The sequence below is a fragment of the Oncorhynchus nerka genome, linkage group LG9b, assembly GCF_034236695.1.
Source record: "Oncorhynchus nerka isolate Pitt River linkage group LG9b, Oner_Uvic_2.0, whole genome shotgun sequence".
NCBI classification, from domain to species: domain Eukaryota; kingdom Metazoa; phylum Chordata; class Actinopteri; order Salmoniformes; family Salmonidae; genus Oncorhynchus; species Oncorhynchus nerka.
This window is the reverse complement of record NC_088424.1, coordinates 50619176-50634600: the sequence shown is the minus strand read 5'-3', so window position 1 is coordinate 50634600 and position 15425 is coordinate 50619176. Positions and strand designations below refer to the sequence as shown.

General features: G+C 43.8%; 1 protein-coding gene and 1 long non-coding RNA gene across 3 annotated transcripts in view; both read left to right on the top strand.

Moving 5' to 3' along the window:
* Window positions 1-15425, top strand: part of gipc2 (GIPC PDZ domain containing family, member 2) — a 98677-nt gene that overhangs the window by 71115 nt on the left and 12137 nt on the right. The window contains exons 3-4 of the mRNA XM_065013822.1: window positions 9586-9766; window positions 11557-11669. Coding sequence (XP_064869894.1) covers window positions 9586-9766; window positions 11557-11669 — 294 coding nt within the window. The remainder of the gene's footprint in view (window positions 1-9585; window positions 9767-11556; window positions 11670-15425) is intronic.
* LOC135565655 (uncharacterized) lies at window positions 4471-6178 on the top strand. 2 transcript variants are annotated; one of them, XR_010461742.1, is made up of 5 exons: window positions 4471-4543; window positions 4913-5076; window positions 5651-5896; window positions 5979-6019; window positions 6102-6178. It is a non-coding gene; the product is annotated as an uncharacterized LOC135565655 (long non-coding RNA). The 2 variants fall into 2 exon arrangements; XR_010461741.1 differs by lacking the exon at window positions 6102-6178 and having other exon boundaries at window positions 5979-6073.

The window sequence follows — 15425 nt, the reverse complement described above, 5'->3', positions numbered from 1 at the left end:
CAGTGCAGTCAAACACTATAACGATACAGGGCCCAGATGCAGTCAAACACTATAACGATACAGGGCCCAGATGCAGTCAAACACTATAATGATACAGGGCCCAGTGCAGTCAAACAATATAATGATACAGGGCCCAGTGCAGTCAAACACTATAACGATACAGGGCCCAGTGCAGTCAAACACTATAACGATACAGGGCCCAGATGCAGTCAAACACTATAACGATACAGGGCCCAGTGCAGTCAAACACTATAACGATACAGGGCCCAGTGCAGTCAAACACTATAACGATACAGGGCCCAGTGCAGTCAAACACTATAATGATACAGGGCCCAGATGCAGTCAAACACTATAACGATACAGGGCCCAGTGCAGTCAAACACTATAACGATACAGGGCCCAGATGCAGTCAAACACTATAACGATACAGGGCCCAGTGCAGTCAAACACTATAACGATACAGGGCCCAGTGCAGTCAAACACTATAACGATACAGGGCCCAGTGCAGTCAAACACTATAATGATACAGGGCCCAGTGCAGTCAAACACTATAACGATACAGGGCCCAGTGCAGTCAAACACTATAACGATACAGGGCCCAGTGCAGTCAAACACTATAACGATACAGGGCCCAGTGCAGTCAAACACTATAACGATACAGGGCCCAGATGCAGTCAAACACTATAACGATACAGGGCCCAGATGCAGTCAAACACTATAACGATACAGGGCCCAGTGCAGTCAAACACTATAATGATACAGGGCCCAGTGCAGTCAAACACTATAATGATACAGGGCCCAGATGCAGTCAAACACTATAACGATACAGGGCCCAGTGCAGTCAAACACTATAACGATACAGGGCCCAGATGCAGTCAAACACTATAACGATACAGGGCCCAGATGCAGTCAAACACTATAACGATACAGGGCCCAGTGCAGTCAAACACTATAACGATACAGGGCCCAGTGCAGTCAAACACTATAATGATACAGGGCCCAGTGCAGTCAAACACTATAACGATACAGGGCCCAGTGCAGTCAAACACTATAATGATACAGGGCCCAGTGCAGTCAAACACTATAATGATACAGGGCCCAGATGCAGTCAAACACTATAACGATACAGGGCCCAGATGCAGTCAAACACTATAACGATACAGGGCCCAGATGCAGTCAAACACTATAACGATACAGGGCCCAGTGCAGTCAAACACTATAATGATACAGGGCCCAGTGCAGTCAAACACTATAATGATACAGGGCCCAGATGCAGTCAAACACTATAACGATACAGGGCCCAGATGCAGTCAAACACTATAACGATACAGGGACCAGATGCAGTCAAACACTATAACGATACAGGGCCCAGTGCAGTCAAACAATATAATGATACAGGGCCCAGATGCAGTCAAACACTATAACGATACAGGGCCCAGTGCAGTCAAACACTATAATGATACAGGGCCCAGATGCAGTCAAACACTATAACGATACAGGGCCCAGTGCAGTCAAACACTATAATGATACAGGACCCAGATGCAGTAAAACACTATAACGATACAGGGCCCAGTGCAGTCAAACACTATAATGATACAGGGCCCAGTGCAGTCAAACACTATAATGATACAGGGCCCAGTGCAGTCAAACACTATAATGATACAGGGCCCAGATGCAGTCAAACACTATAACGATACAGGGCCCAGATGCAGTCAAACACTATAATGATACAGGACCCAGATGCAGTCAAACACTATAACGATACAGGGCCCAGTGCAGTCAAACACTATAACGATACAGGGCCCAGTGCAGTCAAACACTATAATGATACAGGGCCCAGATGCAGTAAAACACTATAACGATACAGGGCCCAGTGCAGTCAAACACTATAATGATACAGGGACCAGATGCAGTCAAACACTATAACGATACAGGGCCCAGATGCAGTCAAACACTATAATGATACAGGGACCAGATGCAGTCAAACACTATAACGATACAGGACCCAGATGCAGTAAAACACTATAATGATACAGGGCCCAGATGCAGTCAAACACTATAATGATACAGGGCCCAGATGCAGTCAAACACTATAATGATACAGGGCCCAGATACAGGGCCCAGATGCAGACACTGGAGGCAGATGTTTAGAGTCTCTGATATTTATTATAAAACAAGGGGCAGGAAAGAGACGGGCCGTGGACAAAATATCAGAACCAGGTCGGAGTCCAGGAAGTACAGAGTGTCAGGACAGGCTGAATGGTCAGGCAGGCGGGCTCAGTGTCAGGGCAGGCTGAATGGTCAGGCAGGCGGGCTCAGTGTCAGGGCAGGCTGGATGGTCAGGCAGGCGGGCTCAGTGTCAGGACAGGCTGAATGGTCAGGCAGGCGGGCTCAGTGTCAGGACAGGCTGAATGGTCAGGCAGGCGGGCTCAGTGTCAGGGCAGGCTGAATGGTCAGGCAGGCGTGCTCAGTGTCAGGGCAGGCTGAACGGTCAGGCAGGCGGGCTCAGTGTCAGGGCAGGCTGAACGGTCAGGCAGGCGGGCTCAGTGTCAGGGCAGGCTGAACGGTCAGGCAGGCGGGCTCAGTGTCAGGGCAGGCTGAACGGTCAGGCAGGCGGGCTCAGTGTCAGGGCAGGCTGAACGGTCAGGCAGGCGGGCTCAGTGTCAGGGCAGGCTGAACGGTCAGGCAGGAGGGCTCAGTGTCAGGGCAGGCTGAACGGTTAGGCAGGCGGGCTCAGTGTCAGGGCAGGCTGAACGGTCAGGCAGGCGGGCTCAGTGTCAGGGCAGGCTGAACGGTCAGGCAGGCGGGCTCAGTGTCAGGGCAGGCTGAACGGTCAGGCAGGAGGGCTCAGTGTCAGGGCAGGCTGAACGGTCAGACAGGCGGGCTCAGTGTCAGGGCAGGCTGAACGGTCAGGCAGGCGGGCTCAGTGTCAGGGCAGGCTGAACGGTCAGGCAGGCGGGCTCAGTGTCAGGGCAGGCTGAACAGTCAGGCAGGCGGGCTCAGTGTCAGGGCAGGCTGAACGGTCAGGCAGGCGGGCTCAGTGTCAGGGCAGGCTGAACGGTCAGGCAGGCGGGCTCAGTGTCAGGGCAGGCTGAACGGTCAGGCAGGCGGGCTCAGTGTCAGGACAGGCTGAACGGTCAGGCAGGCGGGCTCAGTGTCAGGGCAGGCTGAAGGGTCAGGCAGGCGGGCTCAGTGTCAGGGCAGGCTGAATGGTCAGGCAGGCGGGCTCAGTGTCAGGGCAGGCTGAATAGTCAGGCAGGCGGGCTCAGTGTCAGGGCAGGCTGAATAGTCAGGCAGGCGGGCTCAGTGTCAGGGCAGGCTGAATAGTCAGGCAGGCGGGCTCAGTGTCAGGGCAGGCTGAATGGTCAGGCAGGCGGGCTCAGTGTCAGGACAGGCAAAGGTCAGAACCGGGAGGACTAGAACAACAGAGACTTGGATAAAGCAGGAGCACGGAAAAACAAGGTGGTTGACTTGGCATGACAAGACGAACTGGCAACAAACAAACAGAGAACACAGGACTAAATACCCAGGGGATAATGGGGAAAACGGGTGACACCTGGAGGTGAGTGGAGACAATCACAAAGACAGGTGAAACAGATCAGGGCGTGACAAAAACATGATTTTCCTGCATTTTATATACTGTATATTTCCACACTATGAGGTTGGAATAATACTGGGAAATTGTCCCACTCAGACTCTCTCTACGAATAACAGCTAGGTTCACTCCTCCACTCAGACCCTCTCTACCAATAACAACTAGGTTCCCTCCCCACTCAGACCCTCTCTACCAATAACAGCTAGGTTCCCTCCCCACTCAGACCCTCTCTACCAATAACAGCTAGGTTACCTCCCCACTCAGACCCTCTCTGCCAATAACAGCTAAGTTCCCTCCTCCACTCAGACCCTCTCTGCCAATAACAGCTAGGTCCCCCCCCAATCAGACCCTCTCTACCAATAACAGCTAGGTTTCCTCCCCCACTCAGACCCTCTCTACCAATAACAACTAGGTTCCCTCCCCACTCAGACCCTCTCTACCAATAACAGCTAGGTTCCCTCCCCCACTCAGACCCTCTCTGCCAATAACAGCTAGGTTCCCTCCCCCACTCAGACCCTCTCTACCAATAACAGCTAGGTTCCCTCCCCACTCAGACCCTCTCTACCAATAACAGCTAGGTTCCCTCCCCACTCAGACCCTCTCTACCAATAACAGCTAGGTTCCCTCCCCACTCAGACCCTCTCTACCAATAACAGCTAGGTTCCCTCCTCACTCAGACCCTCTCTGCCAATAACAGCTAGGTTCCCTCCCCACTCAGACCCTCTCTACCAATAACAGCTAGGTTCCCTCCCCACTCAGACCCTCTCTACCAATAACAGCTAGGTTCCCTCCCCACTCAGAACCTCTCTACCAATAACAGCTAGGTTCCCTCCCCACTCAGACCCTCTCTACCAATAACAGCTAGGTTCCCTCCTCCACTTAGACCCTCTCTGCCAATAACAGCTAGGTTCCCTCCCCACTCAGACCCTCTCTGCCAATAACAGCTAGGTTCGCTCCCCACTCTGACCCTCTCTACCAATAACAGCTAGGTTCCCTCCCTACTCAGATCCTCTCTGCCGATAACAACTAGGTTCCCTCCCCACTCAGACCCTCTCTACCAATAACAGCTAGGTTCCCTCCCCACTCAGACCCTCTCTACCAATAACAGCTAGGTTCCCTCCCCACTCAGACCCTCTCTACCAATAACAACTAGGTTCCCTCCCCACTCAGACCCTCTCTACCAATAACAGCTAGGTTCCCTCCCCACTCAGACCCTCTCTACCAATAACAGCTAGGTTCCCTCCCCACTCAGACCCTCTCTACCAATAACAGCTAGGTTCCCTCCCCACTCAGACCCTCTCTACCAATAACAACTAGGTTCCCTCCCCACTCAGACCCTCTCTGCCAATAACAGCTAGGTTCCCTCCCTACTCAGATCCTCTCTGCCAATAACAACTAGGTTCCCTCCCCACTCAGACCCTCTCTGCCAATAACAACTAGGTTCCCTCCCCACTCAGACCCTCTCTGCCAATAACAGCTAGGTTCGCTCCCCACTCTGACCCTCTCTACCAATAACAGCTAGGTTCCCTCCCCACTCAGACCCTCTCTGCCAATAACAACTAGGTTCCCTCCCCACTCAGACCCTCTCTACCAATAACAGCTAGGTTCCCTCCCCACTCAGACCCTCTCTACCAATAACAGCTAGGTTCCCTCCCTACTCAGATCCTCTCTGCCAATAACAACTAGGTTCCCTCCCCACTCAGACCCTCTCTACCAATAACAACTAGGTTCCCTCCCCACTCAGACCCTCTCTACCAATAACAGCTAGGTTCCCTCCCTACTCAGATCCTCTCTGCCAATAACAACTAGGTTCCCTCCCCACTCAGACCCTCTCTGCCAATAACAACTAGGTTCCCTCCCCACTCAGACCCTCTCTGCCAATAACAACTAGGTTCCCTCCCCACTCAGACCCTCTCTACCAATAACAGCTAGGTTCCCTCCCCACTCAGACCCTCTCTACCAATAACAGCTAGGTTCCCTCCCCACTCAGACCCTCTCTACCAATAACAGCTAGGTTCCCTCCCTACTCAGATCCTCTCTGCCAATAACAACTAGGTTCCCTCCCCACTCAGACCCTCTCTGCCAATAACAGCTAGGTTCCCTCCCCACTCAGACCCTCTCTGCCAATAACAACTAGGTTCCCTCCCCACTCAGACCCTCTCTGCCAATAACAGCTAGGTTCCCTCCCTACTCAGATCCTCTCTGCCAATAACAACTAGGTTCCCTCCCCACTCAGACCCTCTCTGCCAATAACAACTAGGTTCCCTCCCCACTCAGACCCTCTCTGCCAATAACAGCTAGGTTCCCTCCCCACTCAGATCCTCTCTACCAATAACAACTAGGTTCCCTCCCCACTCAGACCCTCTCTACCAATAACAACTAGGTTCCCTCCCCACTCAGACCCTCTCTGCCAATAACAGCTAGGTTCCCTCCCCACTCAGACCCTCTCTACCAATAACAACTAGGTTCCCTCCCCACTCAGACCCTCTCTACCAATAACAACTAGGTTCCCTCCCCACTCAGACCCTCTCTGCCAATAACAGCTAGGTTCCCTCCCCACTCAGACCCTCTCTACCAATAACAGCTAGGTTCCCTCCCCCACTCAGACCCTCTCTGCCAATAACAGCTAGGTTCCCTCCCCCACTCAGACCCTCTCTGCCAATAACAACTAGGTTCCCTCCCCACTCAGACCCTCTCTACCAATAACAACTAGGTTCCCTCCCCACTCAGACCACCCCCAGACAGTCCGAGCAAAATTCTTGCTTTAGAAATGATTCATGATTGTTGAAGAGATGCAAGTTTAGTACTCCTTAAGGTCAGAGTTTTCCACCAACGTCTTGCATAGAGAGAGAGAAACCGATTGCTCCAAGACGCCACCTTGTGTTCGAGAAGCGTCATGTCATCATGGCATCTTCAGCGCATCACACACCAGTGATTTACTTTGTGCTTGATAAGGGTTGTGATTAATCAGCGTTTACATTGGACAGATAAGACAGACACCCCAACATCGGACAGACACCCCAACATCGGACAGACACCCCAACATCGGACAGACACCCCGACATCAGACAGACACCCCGACATCAGACAGACACCCCAACATCAGACAGACACCCCGACATCAGACAGACACCCCGACATCAGACAGACACCCCGACATCAGACAGACACCCCGACATCAGACAGACACCCCGACATCAGACAGACACCCCAACATCGGACAGACACCCCAACATCGGACAGACACCCCAACATCAGACAGACACCCCAACATCAGACAGACACCCCAACATCGGACAGACACCCCAACATCAGACAGACACCCCGACATCAGACAGACACCCCAACATCAGACAGACAAACCTGCTTAGGGACAATGTCTGAGTCCCAAATGGCACCATACTCCCTACGTTTGACCAGGGCTACTCCCTATGTAGGGCACTACATTTGGCCGGGGCTATTCCCTATGTAGGGCACTACATTTGACCAGGGCTACTCCCTATGTAGGGCACTACATTTGTCCGGGGCTACTCCCTATGTAGGGCACTACATTTGGCCAGGGCTACTCCCTATGTAGGGCACTACATTTGGCCGGGGCTACTCCCTATGTAGGGCACTACATTTGACCAGGGCTACTCCCTATATAGGGCACTACATTTGACTAGGGCTACTCCCTATATAGGGCACTACATTTGACCAGGGCTACTCCCTATATAGGGCACTACATTTGACCAGGGCTATTCCCTATGTAGGGCACTACATTTGACCAGGGCTATTCCCTATGTAGGGCACTACATTTGACGGGCCGCCCCCAGGTGGTGATGGTAGGAAACAACATCTCCACTCCGCTGATCCTCAACACTGGGGCCCCACAAGGGTGCGTTCTCAGCCCTCTCCTGTACTCCCTGTGGCCACGCACGCCTCCAACTCAATCATCAAGTTTGCAGACGACACAACAGTATTAGGCTTGATTACCAGCAATGATGAGACGGCCTACAGGGAGGAGGTGAGGGCCCTCGGAGTGTGGTGTCAGGAAAATAACCTCACACTCAACGTCAACAAAACTAAGGAGATGATTGTGGACTTCAGGAAACAGCAGAGGGAACACCCCCCTATCCACATCAACGGGACAGTAGTGGAGAAGGTGGAAAGCTTCAAGTTCCTCGGCGTACACATCACTGACAAACTGAATTGGTCCACCCACACAGACAGCGTGGTGAAGAAGGCGCAGCAGCGCCTCTTCAACCTCAGGAGGCTGAAGAAATTTGGCTTGTCACCAAAAACACTCACAAACTTTTACAGATGCACAATCAAGAGCATCCTATCGGGCAAACTACCTGCCCTCCAGGACACCTACACCACCCGATGTCACAGGAAGGCTGAAAAGATAATCAAGGACATGAACCACCCGAGTCACGTCCTGTTCACCCTGAGCTGGGACAGAGAGACTGGAAAAAGCTTCTATCTCAAGGCCATAAGACTGTTAAACAGCCATTACTACCCGGCTACCACCCGGTTACTCAACCCTGCACCTTAGAGGCTGCTGCTCTATATAACAGTGGGGCAAAAAAGTATTTAGTCAGCCACCAATTGTGCAAGTTCTCCCACTTAAAAAGATGAGAGAGGCCTGTAATTTTCATCATAGGTACACTTCAACTATGACAGACAAAATGAGGGAAAAAAATCCAGAAAATCACATTGTAGGATTTTAAATAAGTTATTTGCAAATTATGGTGGAAAATAAGTATTTGGTCACCTACAAACAAGCAAGATTTCTGGCTCTCACAGACCTGTAACTTCTTCTTTAAGACGCTCACTTCTGCAAATAAATTGATTAAAAATCCTACAATGTGATTTTTTTGGCTTGGTGAACTGAGCCTCAGAACCATCTGGCTGAGTGCTGTCCTGAGGCTCTATGGGGTTGGTGAACTGAGCCTCAGAACCAGCTGGCTGCTGTCCTGAGGCTCTATGGGGTTGGTTTGGCTTGGTGAACTGAGCCTCAGAACCAGCTGGCTGAGTGCTGTCCTGAGGCTCTATGGGGTTGGTGAACTGAGCCTCAGAACCATCTGGCTGAGTGCTGTCCTGAGGCTCTATGGGGTTGGTGAACTGAGCCTCAGAACCATCTGGCTGCTGTCCTGAGGCTCTATGGGGTTGGTTTGGCTTGGTGAACTGAGCCTCAGAACCAGCTGGCTGAGTGCTGTCCTGAGGCTCTATGGGGTTGGTGAACTGAGCCTCAGAACCAGCTGGCTGAGTGCTGTCCTGAGGCTCTATGGGGTTGGTTTGGCTTGGTGAACTGAGCCTCAGAATCAGCTGGCTGAGTGCTGTCCTTAGGCTCTATGGGGTTGGTGAACTGAGCCTCAGAACCAGCTGGCTGAGTGCTGTCCTGAGGCTCTATGGGGTTGGTGAACTGAGCCTCAGAACCAGCTGGCTGCTGTCCTGAGGCTTTATGGGGTTGGTTTGGGTTGGTGAACTGAGCCTCAGAACCAGCTGGCTGCTGTCCTGAGGCTCTATGGGGTTGGTTTGGGTTGGTGAACTGAGCCTCAGAACCAGCTGGCTGAGGGGGACTCTTCTCTTGTTTCACCTCTTGACATTGAAGGGCAGTGTGATGAAATGTCTTATAGATGTCTCTCTCCCCCCCGACAGCGTATCAAGAAGGGCAGTGTGATGAAATGTCTTATAGATCTCTCTCCCCCCCAACAGCGTATCAAGGAGGGCAGTGTGATGAAATGTCTTATAGATCTCTCTCCCCCCCAACAGCGTATCAAGGAGGGCAGTGTGATGAAATGTCTTATAGATCTCTCTCCCCCCCGACAGCGTATCAAGAAGGGCAGTGTGATGAAATGTCTTATAGATGTCTCTCTCCCCCCGACAGCGTATCAAGAAGGGCAGTGTGATGAAATGTCTTATAGATGTCTCTCTCCCCCCCGACAGCGTATCAAGAAGGGCAGTGTGATGAAATGTCTTATAGATGTCTCTCTCCCCCCCGACAGCGTATCAAGGAGGGCAGTGTGGTGGACAAGGTGAAGGTGATCTCTGTAGGAGACCACATAGAGTGCATCAACGGGAAGAGCATTGTGGGATCACGTCACTACGAGGTGGCTCGCATGCTGAAGGAGCTGCCGAAAGACCAGAAGTTCACTCTCAAACTGGTGGAGCCCATGAAGGCCTTCGGTGAGTGGACAGCTGGGGACTAGTGTAGGCTTTAACATTTGTAGAGATGAAGGCCTTCGGTGAGTGGACAGCTGGGGACTAGTGTGGGCTTTAACATTTGTAGAGATGAAGGCCTTCGGTGAGTGGACAGCTGGGGACTAGTGTGGGCTTTAACATTTGTAGAGATGAAGGCCTTCGGTGAGTGGACAGCTGGGGACTAGTGTGGGCTTTAACATTTGTAGAGATGAAGGCCTTCGGTGAGTGGACAGCTGGGGACTAGTGTGGGCTTTAACATTTGTAGAGATGAAGGCCTTCGGTGAGTGGACAGCTGGGGACTAGTGTGGGCTTTAACATTTGTAGAGATGAAGGCCTTCGGTGCGTGCATGGGACAAGGGCAGAGGTCTCCAACTCTGTAGGGGGCTGTAGGGTGTGCAGGCACTAACACAACTAATTGTAGTCCAGATTACCTGAAGTTTTTTATTTTTTATTTCACCTTTATTTAACCAGGTAGGCTAGTTGAGAACAAGTTCTCATTTGCAACTGCGACCTGGCCAAGATAAAGCATAGCAGTGTGAACAGACAACACAGAGTTACACATGGAGTAAACAATTAACAAGTCAATAACACAGTAGGAAAAAAAAGGGGAGTCTATATACATTGTGTGCAAAAGGCATGAGGAGGTAGGCGAATAATTACAATATTGCAGATTAACACTGGAGTGATAAATGATCAGATGATCATGTACAGGTAGAGATATTGGTGTGCAAAAGAGCAGAAAAGTAAATAAATAAAAACAGTATGGGGATGAGGTAGGTGAAAATGGGTGGGCTATTTACCGATAGACTATGTACAGCTGCAGCGATCGGTTAGCTGCTCAGATAGCAGATGTTTGAAGTTGGTGAGGGAGATAAAAGTCTCCAACTTCAGCGATTTTTGCAATTTGTTCCAGTCACAGGCAGCAGAGAACTGGAACGAAAGGCGGCCAAATGAGGTGTTGGCTTTAGGGATGATCAGTGAGATACACCTGCTGGAGCGCGTGCTACGGATGGGTGTTGCCATCGTGACCACTGAACTGAGATAAGGCGAAGCTTTACCTAGCATGGACTTGTAGATGACCTGGAGCCAGTGGGTCTGGCGACGAATATGTAGCGAGGGCCAGCCGACTAGAGCATACAAGTCGCAGTGGTGGGTGGTATAAGGTGCTTTAGTGACGGATGGCACTGTGATAAACTGCATCCAGTTTGCTGAGTAGAGTGTTGGAAGCCATTTTGTAGATGACATCGCCGAAGTCGAGGACCGGTAGGATAGTCAGTTTTACTAGGGTAAGTTTGGCGGCGTGAGTGAAGGAGGCTTTGTTGCGGAATAGAAAGCCGACTCTTGATTTGATTTTCGATTGGAGATGTTTGATATGAGTCTGGAAGGAGAGTTTACAGTCTAGCCAGACACCTAGGTACTTATAGATGTCCACATATTCTAAGTCGGAACCATCCAGGGTGGTGATGCTGGTCAGGCGTGCGGGTGCAGGCAGCGAACGGTTGAAAAGCATGCATTTGGTTTTACTAGCGTTTAAGAGCAGTTGGAGGCCACGGAAGGAGTGTTGTATGGCATTGAAGCTCGTTTGGAGGTTAGATAGCACAGTGTCCAAGGACGGGCCGGAAGTATATAGAATGGTGTCGTCTGCGTAGAGGTGGATCAGGGAATCTATACCAGCCCAGTAGTAAAAACACATTTGTATGTCAGAGATACATGAGCCACATTTAAAGCATTATCTCTGAAATCGTTTACTTGAAGTGTATTATTGTGCTGAACAGAGATGCTGGAGCCGCGGTCGAAGGGAGCCAAGGAGGCCAGTGACAATAAGATGGGGACAGGGAGAGGGACTCTGAGACTTCGCTCCAGGGGCCCTGCTACCGTAGAGGAAGTGGTGAGTGTATTCATGTCCCCTTACACCCCTCCCAATACCACCCATGCCCCTTGTGATAGGGGGTTCCCGCGATGTTGGGCTAAGCAGTGGTTTGTACCAAGTGATGTAATCATTTGTATCATTATCATTACTATACAGTATATTATCTATTACTATACAGTATATTATCTATTACTATACAGTATCTATCACTATACAGTATATTATCTATTACTATACAGTATATTATATATCACTATACAGTATATTATCTATTACTATACAGTATCTATCACTATACAGTATATTATCTATCACTATACAGTATATTATATATCACTATACAGTATATTATATATCACTATACAGTATATTATCTATTACTATACAGTATCTATCACTATACAGTATATTATATATCACTATACAGTATATTATATATCACTATACAGTATATTATCTATTACTATACAGTATATTATATATCACTATACAGTATATTATCTATCAGTGTACAGTGTATTATCTATTACTATACAGTATATTATCTATCACTGTACAGTGTATTATCTATTACTATACAGTATATTATATATCACTATACAGTATATTATCTATTACTATACAGTATCTATCACTGTACAGTATATTATATATCACTATACAGTATATTATCTATTACTATACAGTATCTATCACTATACAGTATATTATATATCACTATACAGTATATTAATCTATCACTATACAGTATATTATATATTACTATACAGTATCTATCACTATACAGTGTATTATCTATTACTATACAGTATCTATCACTATACAGTATATTATATATCACTATACAGTATATTAATCTATCACTATACAGTATATTATATATTACTATACAGTATCTATCACTATACAGTGTATTATCTATTACTATACAGTATCTATCACTATACAGTATATTATCTATTACTATACAGTATATTATATATCACTATACAGTATATTATATATTACTATACAGTATATTATATATTACTATACAGTATATTATATATTACTATACAGTATATTATCTATTACTATACAGTATATTATATATTACTATACAGTATATTATCTATTACTATACAGTATCTATCACTATACAGTATATTATCTATTACTATACAGTATATTATATATCACTATACAGTATATTATATATTACTATACAGTATATTATATATTACTATACAGTATATTATATATCACTATACAGTATATTATATATTACTATACAGTATATTATATATTACTATACAGTATATTATCTATTACTATACAGTATCTATCACTATACAGTATATTATCTATTACTATACAGTATATTATATATCACTATACAGTATATTAATCTATCACTATACAGTATATTATATATTACTATACAGTATCTATCACTATACAGTGTATTATATATCACTATACAGTATATTAATCTATCACTATACAGTATATTATATATTACTATACAGTATCTATCACTATACAGTGTATTATATATTACTATACAGTATCTATCACTATACAGTATATTATATATCACTATACAGTATATTATCTATCACTATACAGTATATTATATATCACTATACAGTATATTATATATCACTATACAGTATATTATCTATTACTATACAGTATATTATATATTACTGTACAGTATCTATCACTATACAGTATATTATATATTACTATACAGTATATTATATATCACTATACAGTATATTATCTATTACTATACAGTATATTATCTATCACTATACAGTATATTATCTATTACTATACAGTATATTATCTATTACTATACAGTATCTATCACTATACATTATATTATATATCACTATACAGTGTATTATATATTACTGTACAGTATATTATATATTACTATACAGTATATTATCTATTACTATACAGTATATTATATATCACTATACAGTGTATTATATCACTATACAGTATCTATTACTATACAGTATATTATATAATACTATACAGTATATTATATATTACTGTACAGTATATTATATATCACTATACAGTATATTATCTATCACTATACAGTATCTATTACTATACAGTATATTATATATTACTATACAGTATATTATATATTACTATACAGTATATTATATATTACTATACAGTATATTATCTATCACTATACAGTATATTATATATTACTACACAGTATCTATCACTATACAGTATATTATATATTACTATACAGTATATTATCTATTACTATACAGTATATTATATATTACTATACAGTATATTATATATTACTGTACAGTATATTATATATTACTATACAGTATATTATATATTACTATACAGTATATTATCTATTACTATACAGTATATTATCTATCACTATACAGTATATTATCTATTACTATACAGTATCTATTACTATACAGTATATTATCTATTACTATACAGTATATTAATCTATCACTATACAGTATATTATATATTACTATACAGTATATTATCTATTACTATACAGTATATTATATATTACTATACAGTATATTATATATTACTGTACAGTATATTATATATTACTATACAGTATATTATATATTACTATACAGTATATTATCTATTACTATACAGTATATTATCTATTACTATACAGTATATTATCTATTACTATACAGTATATATCACTATACAATATATTATCTATCACTATACAGTATATTATCTATCACTATACAGTATATTATCTATTACTATACAGTATCTATCACTATACATTATATTATATATCACTATACAGTATATTATCCATTACTATACAGTATATTATCTATTACTATACAGTATATTATCTATTACTATACAGTATATTATCTATTACTATACAGTATATTATCCATTACTATACAGTATATTATCCATTACTATACAGTATATTATCTATTACTATACAGTATATTAATCTATCACTATACAGTATATTATCTATTACTATACAGTATATTATATATTACTATACAGTATATTATCTATTACTATACAGTATATTATATATTACTGTACAGTATATTATCTATTACTATACAGTATATTATATATCACTATACAGTGTATTATCTATTACTACACAGTGTATTATCTATTACTATACAGTATATTATATATTACTATACAGTATATTATCTATCACTATACAGTATATTATCTATTACTATACAGTATATTATCTATTACTATACAGTATCTATTACTATACAGTATATTATCTATTACTACACAGTGTATTATCTATTACTATACAGTATATTATATATTACTATACAGTATATTATCTATTACTATACAGTATCTATTACTATACAGTATATTATCTATTACTATACAGTATATTATCTATTACTATACAGTATATTATCTATTACTACACAGTGTATTATCTATTACTATACAGTATATTATATATTACTATACAGTATATTATCTATCACTATACAGTATATTATCTATCACTATACAGTATATTATATATCACGATACAGTATATTATATATTACTGTACAGTATCTATCACTATACAGTATATTATATATCACGATACAGTATATTATATATTACTGTACAGTATATTATCTATTACTATACAGTATATTATATATCACTATACAGTGTATTATCTATTACTACACAGTGTATTATCTATTACTATACAGTATATTATATATTACTATACAGTGTAGTATCTATTACTATACA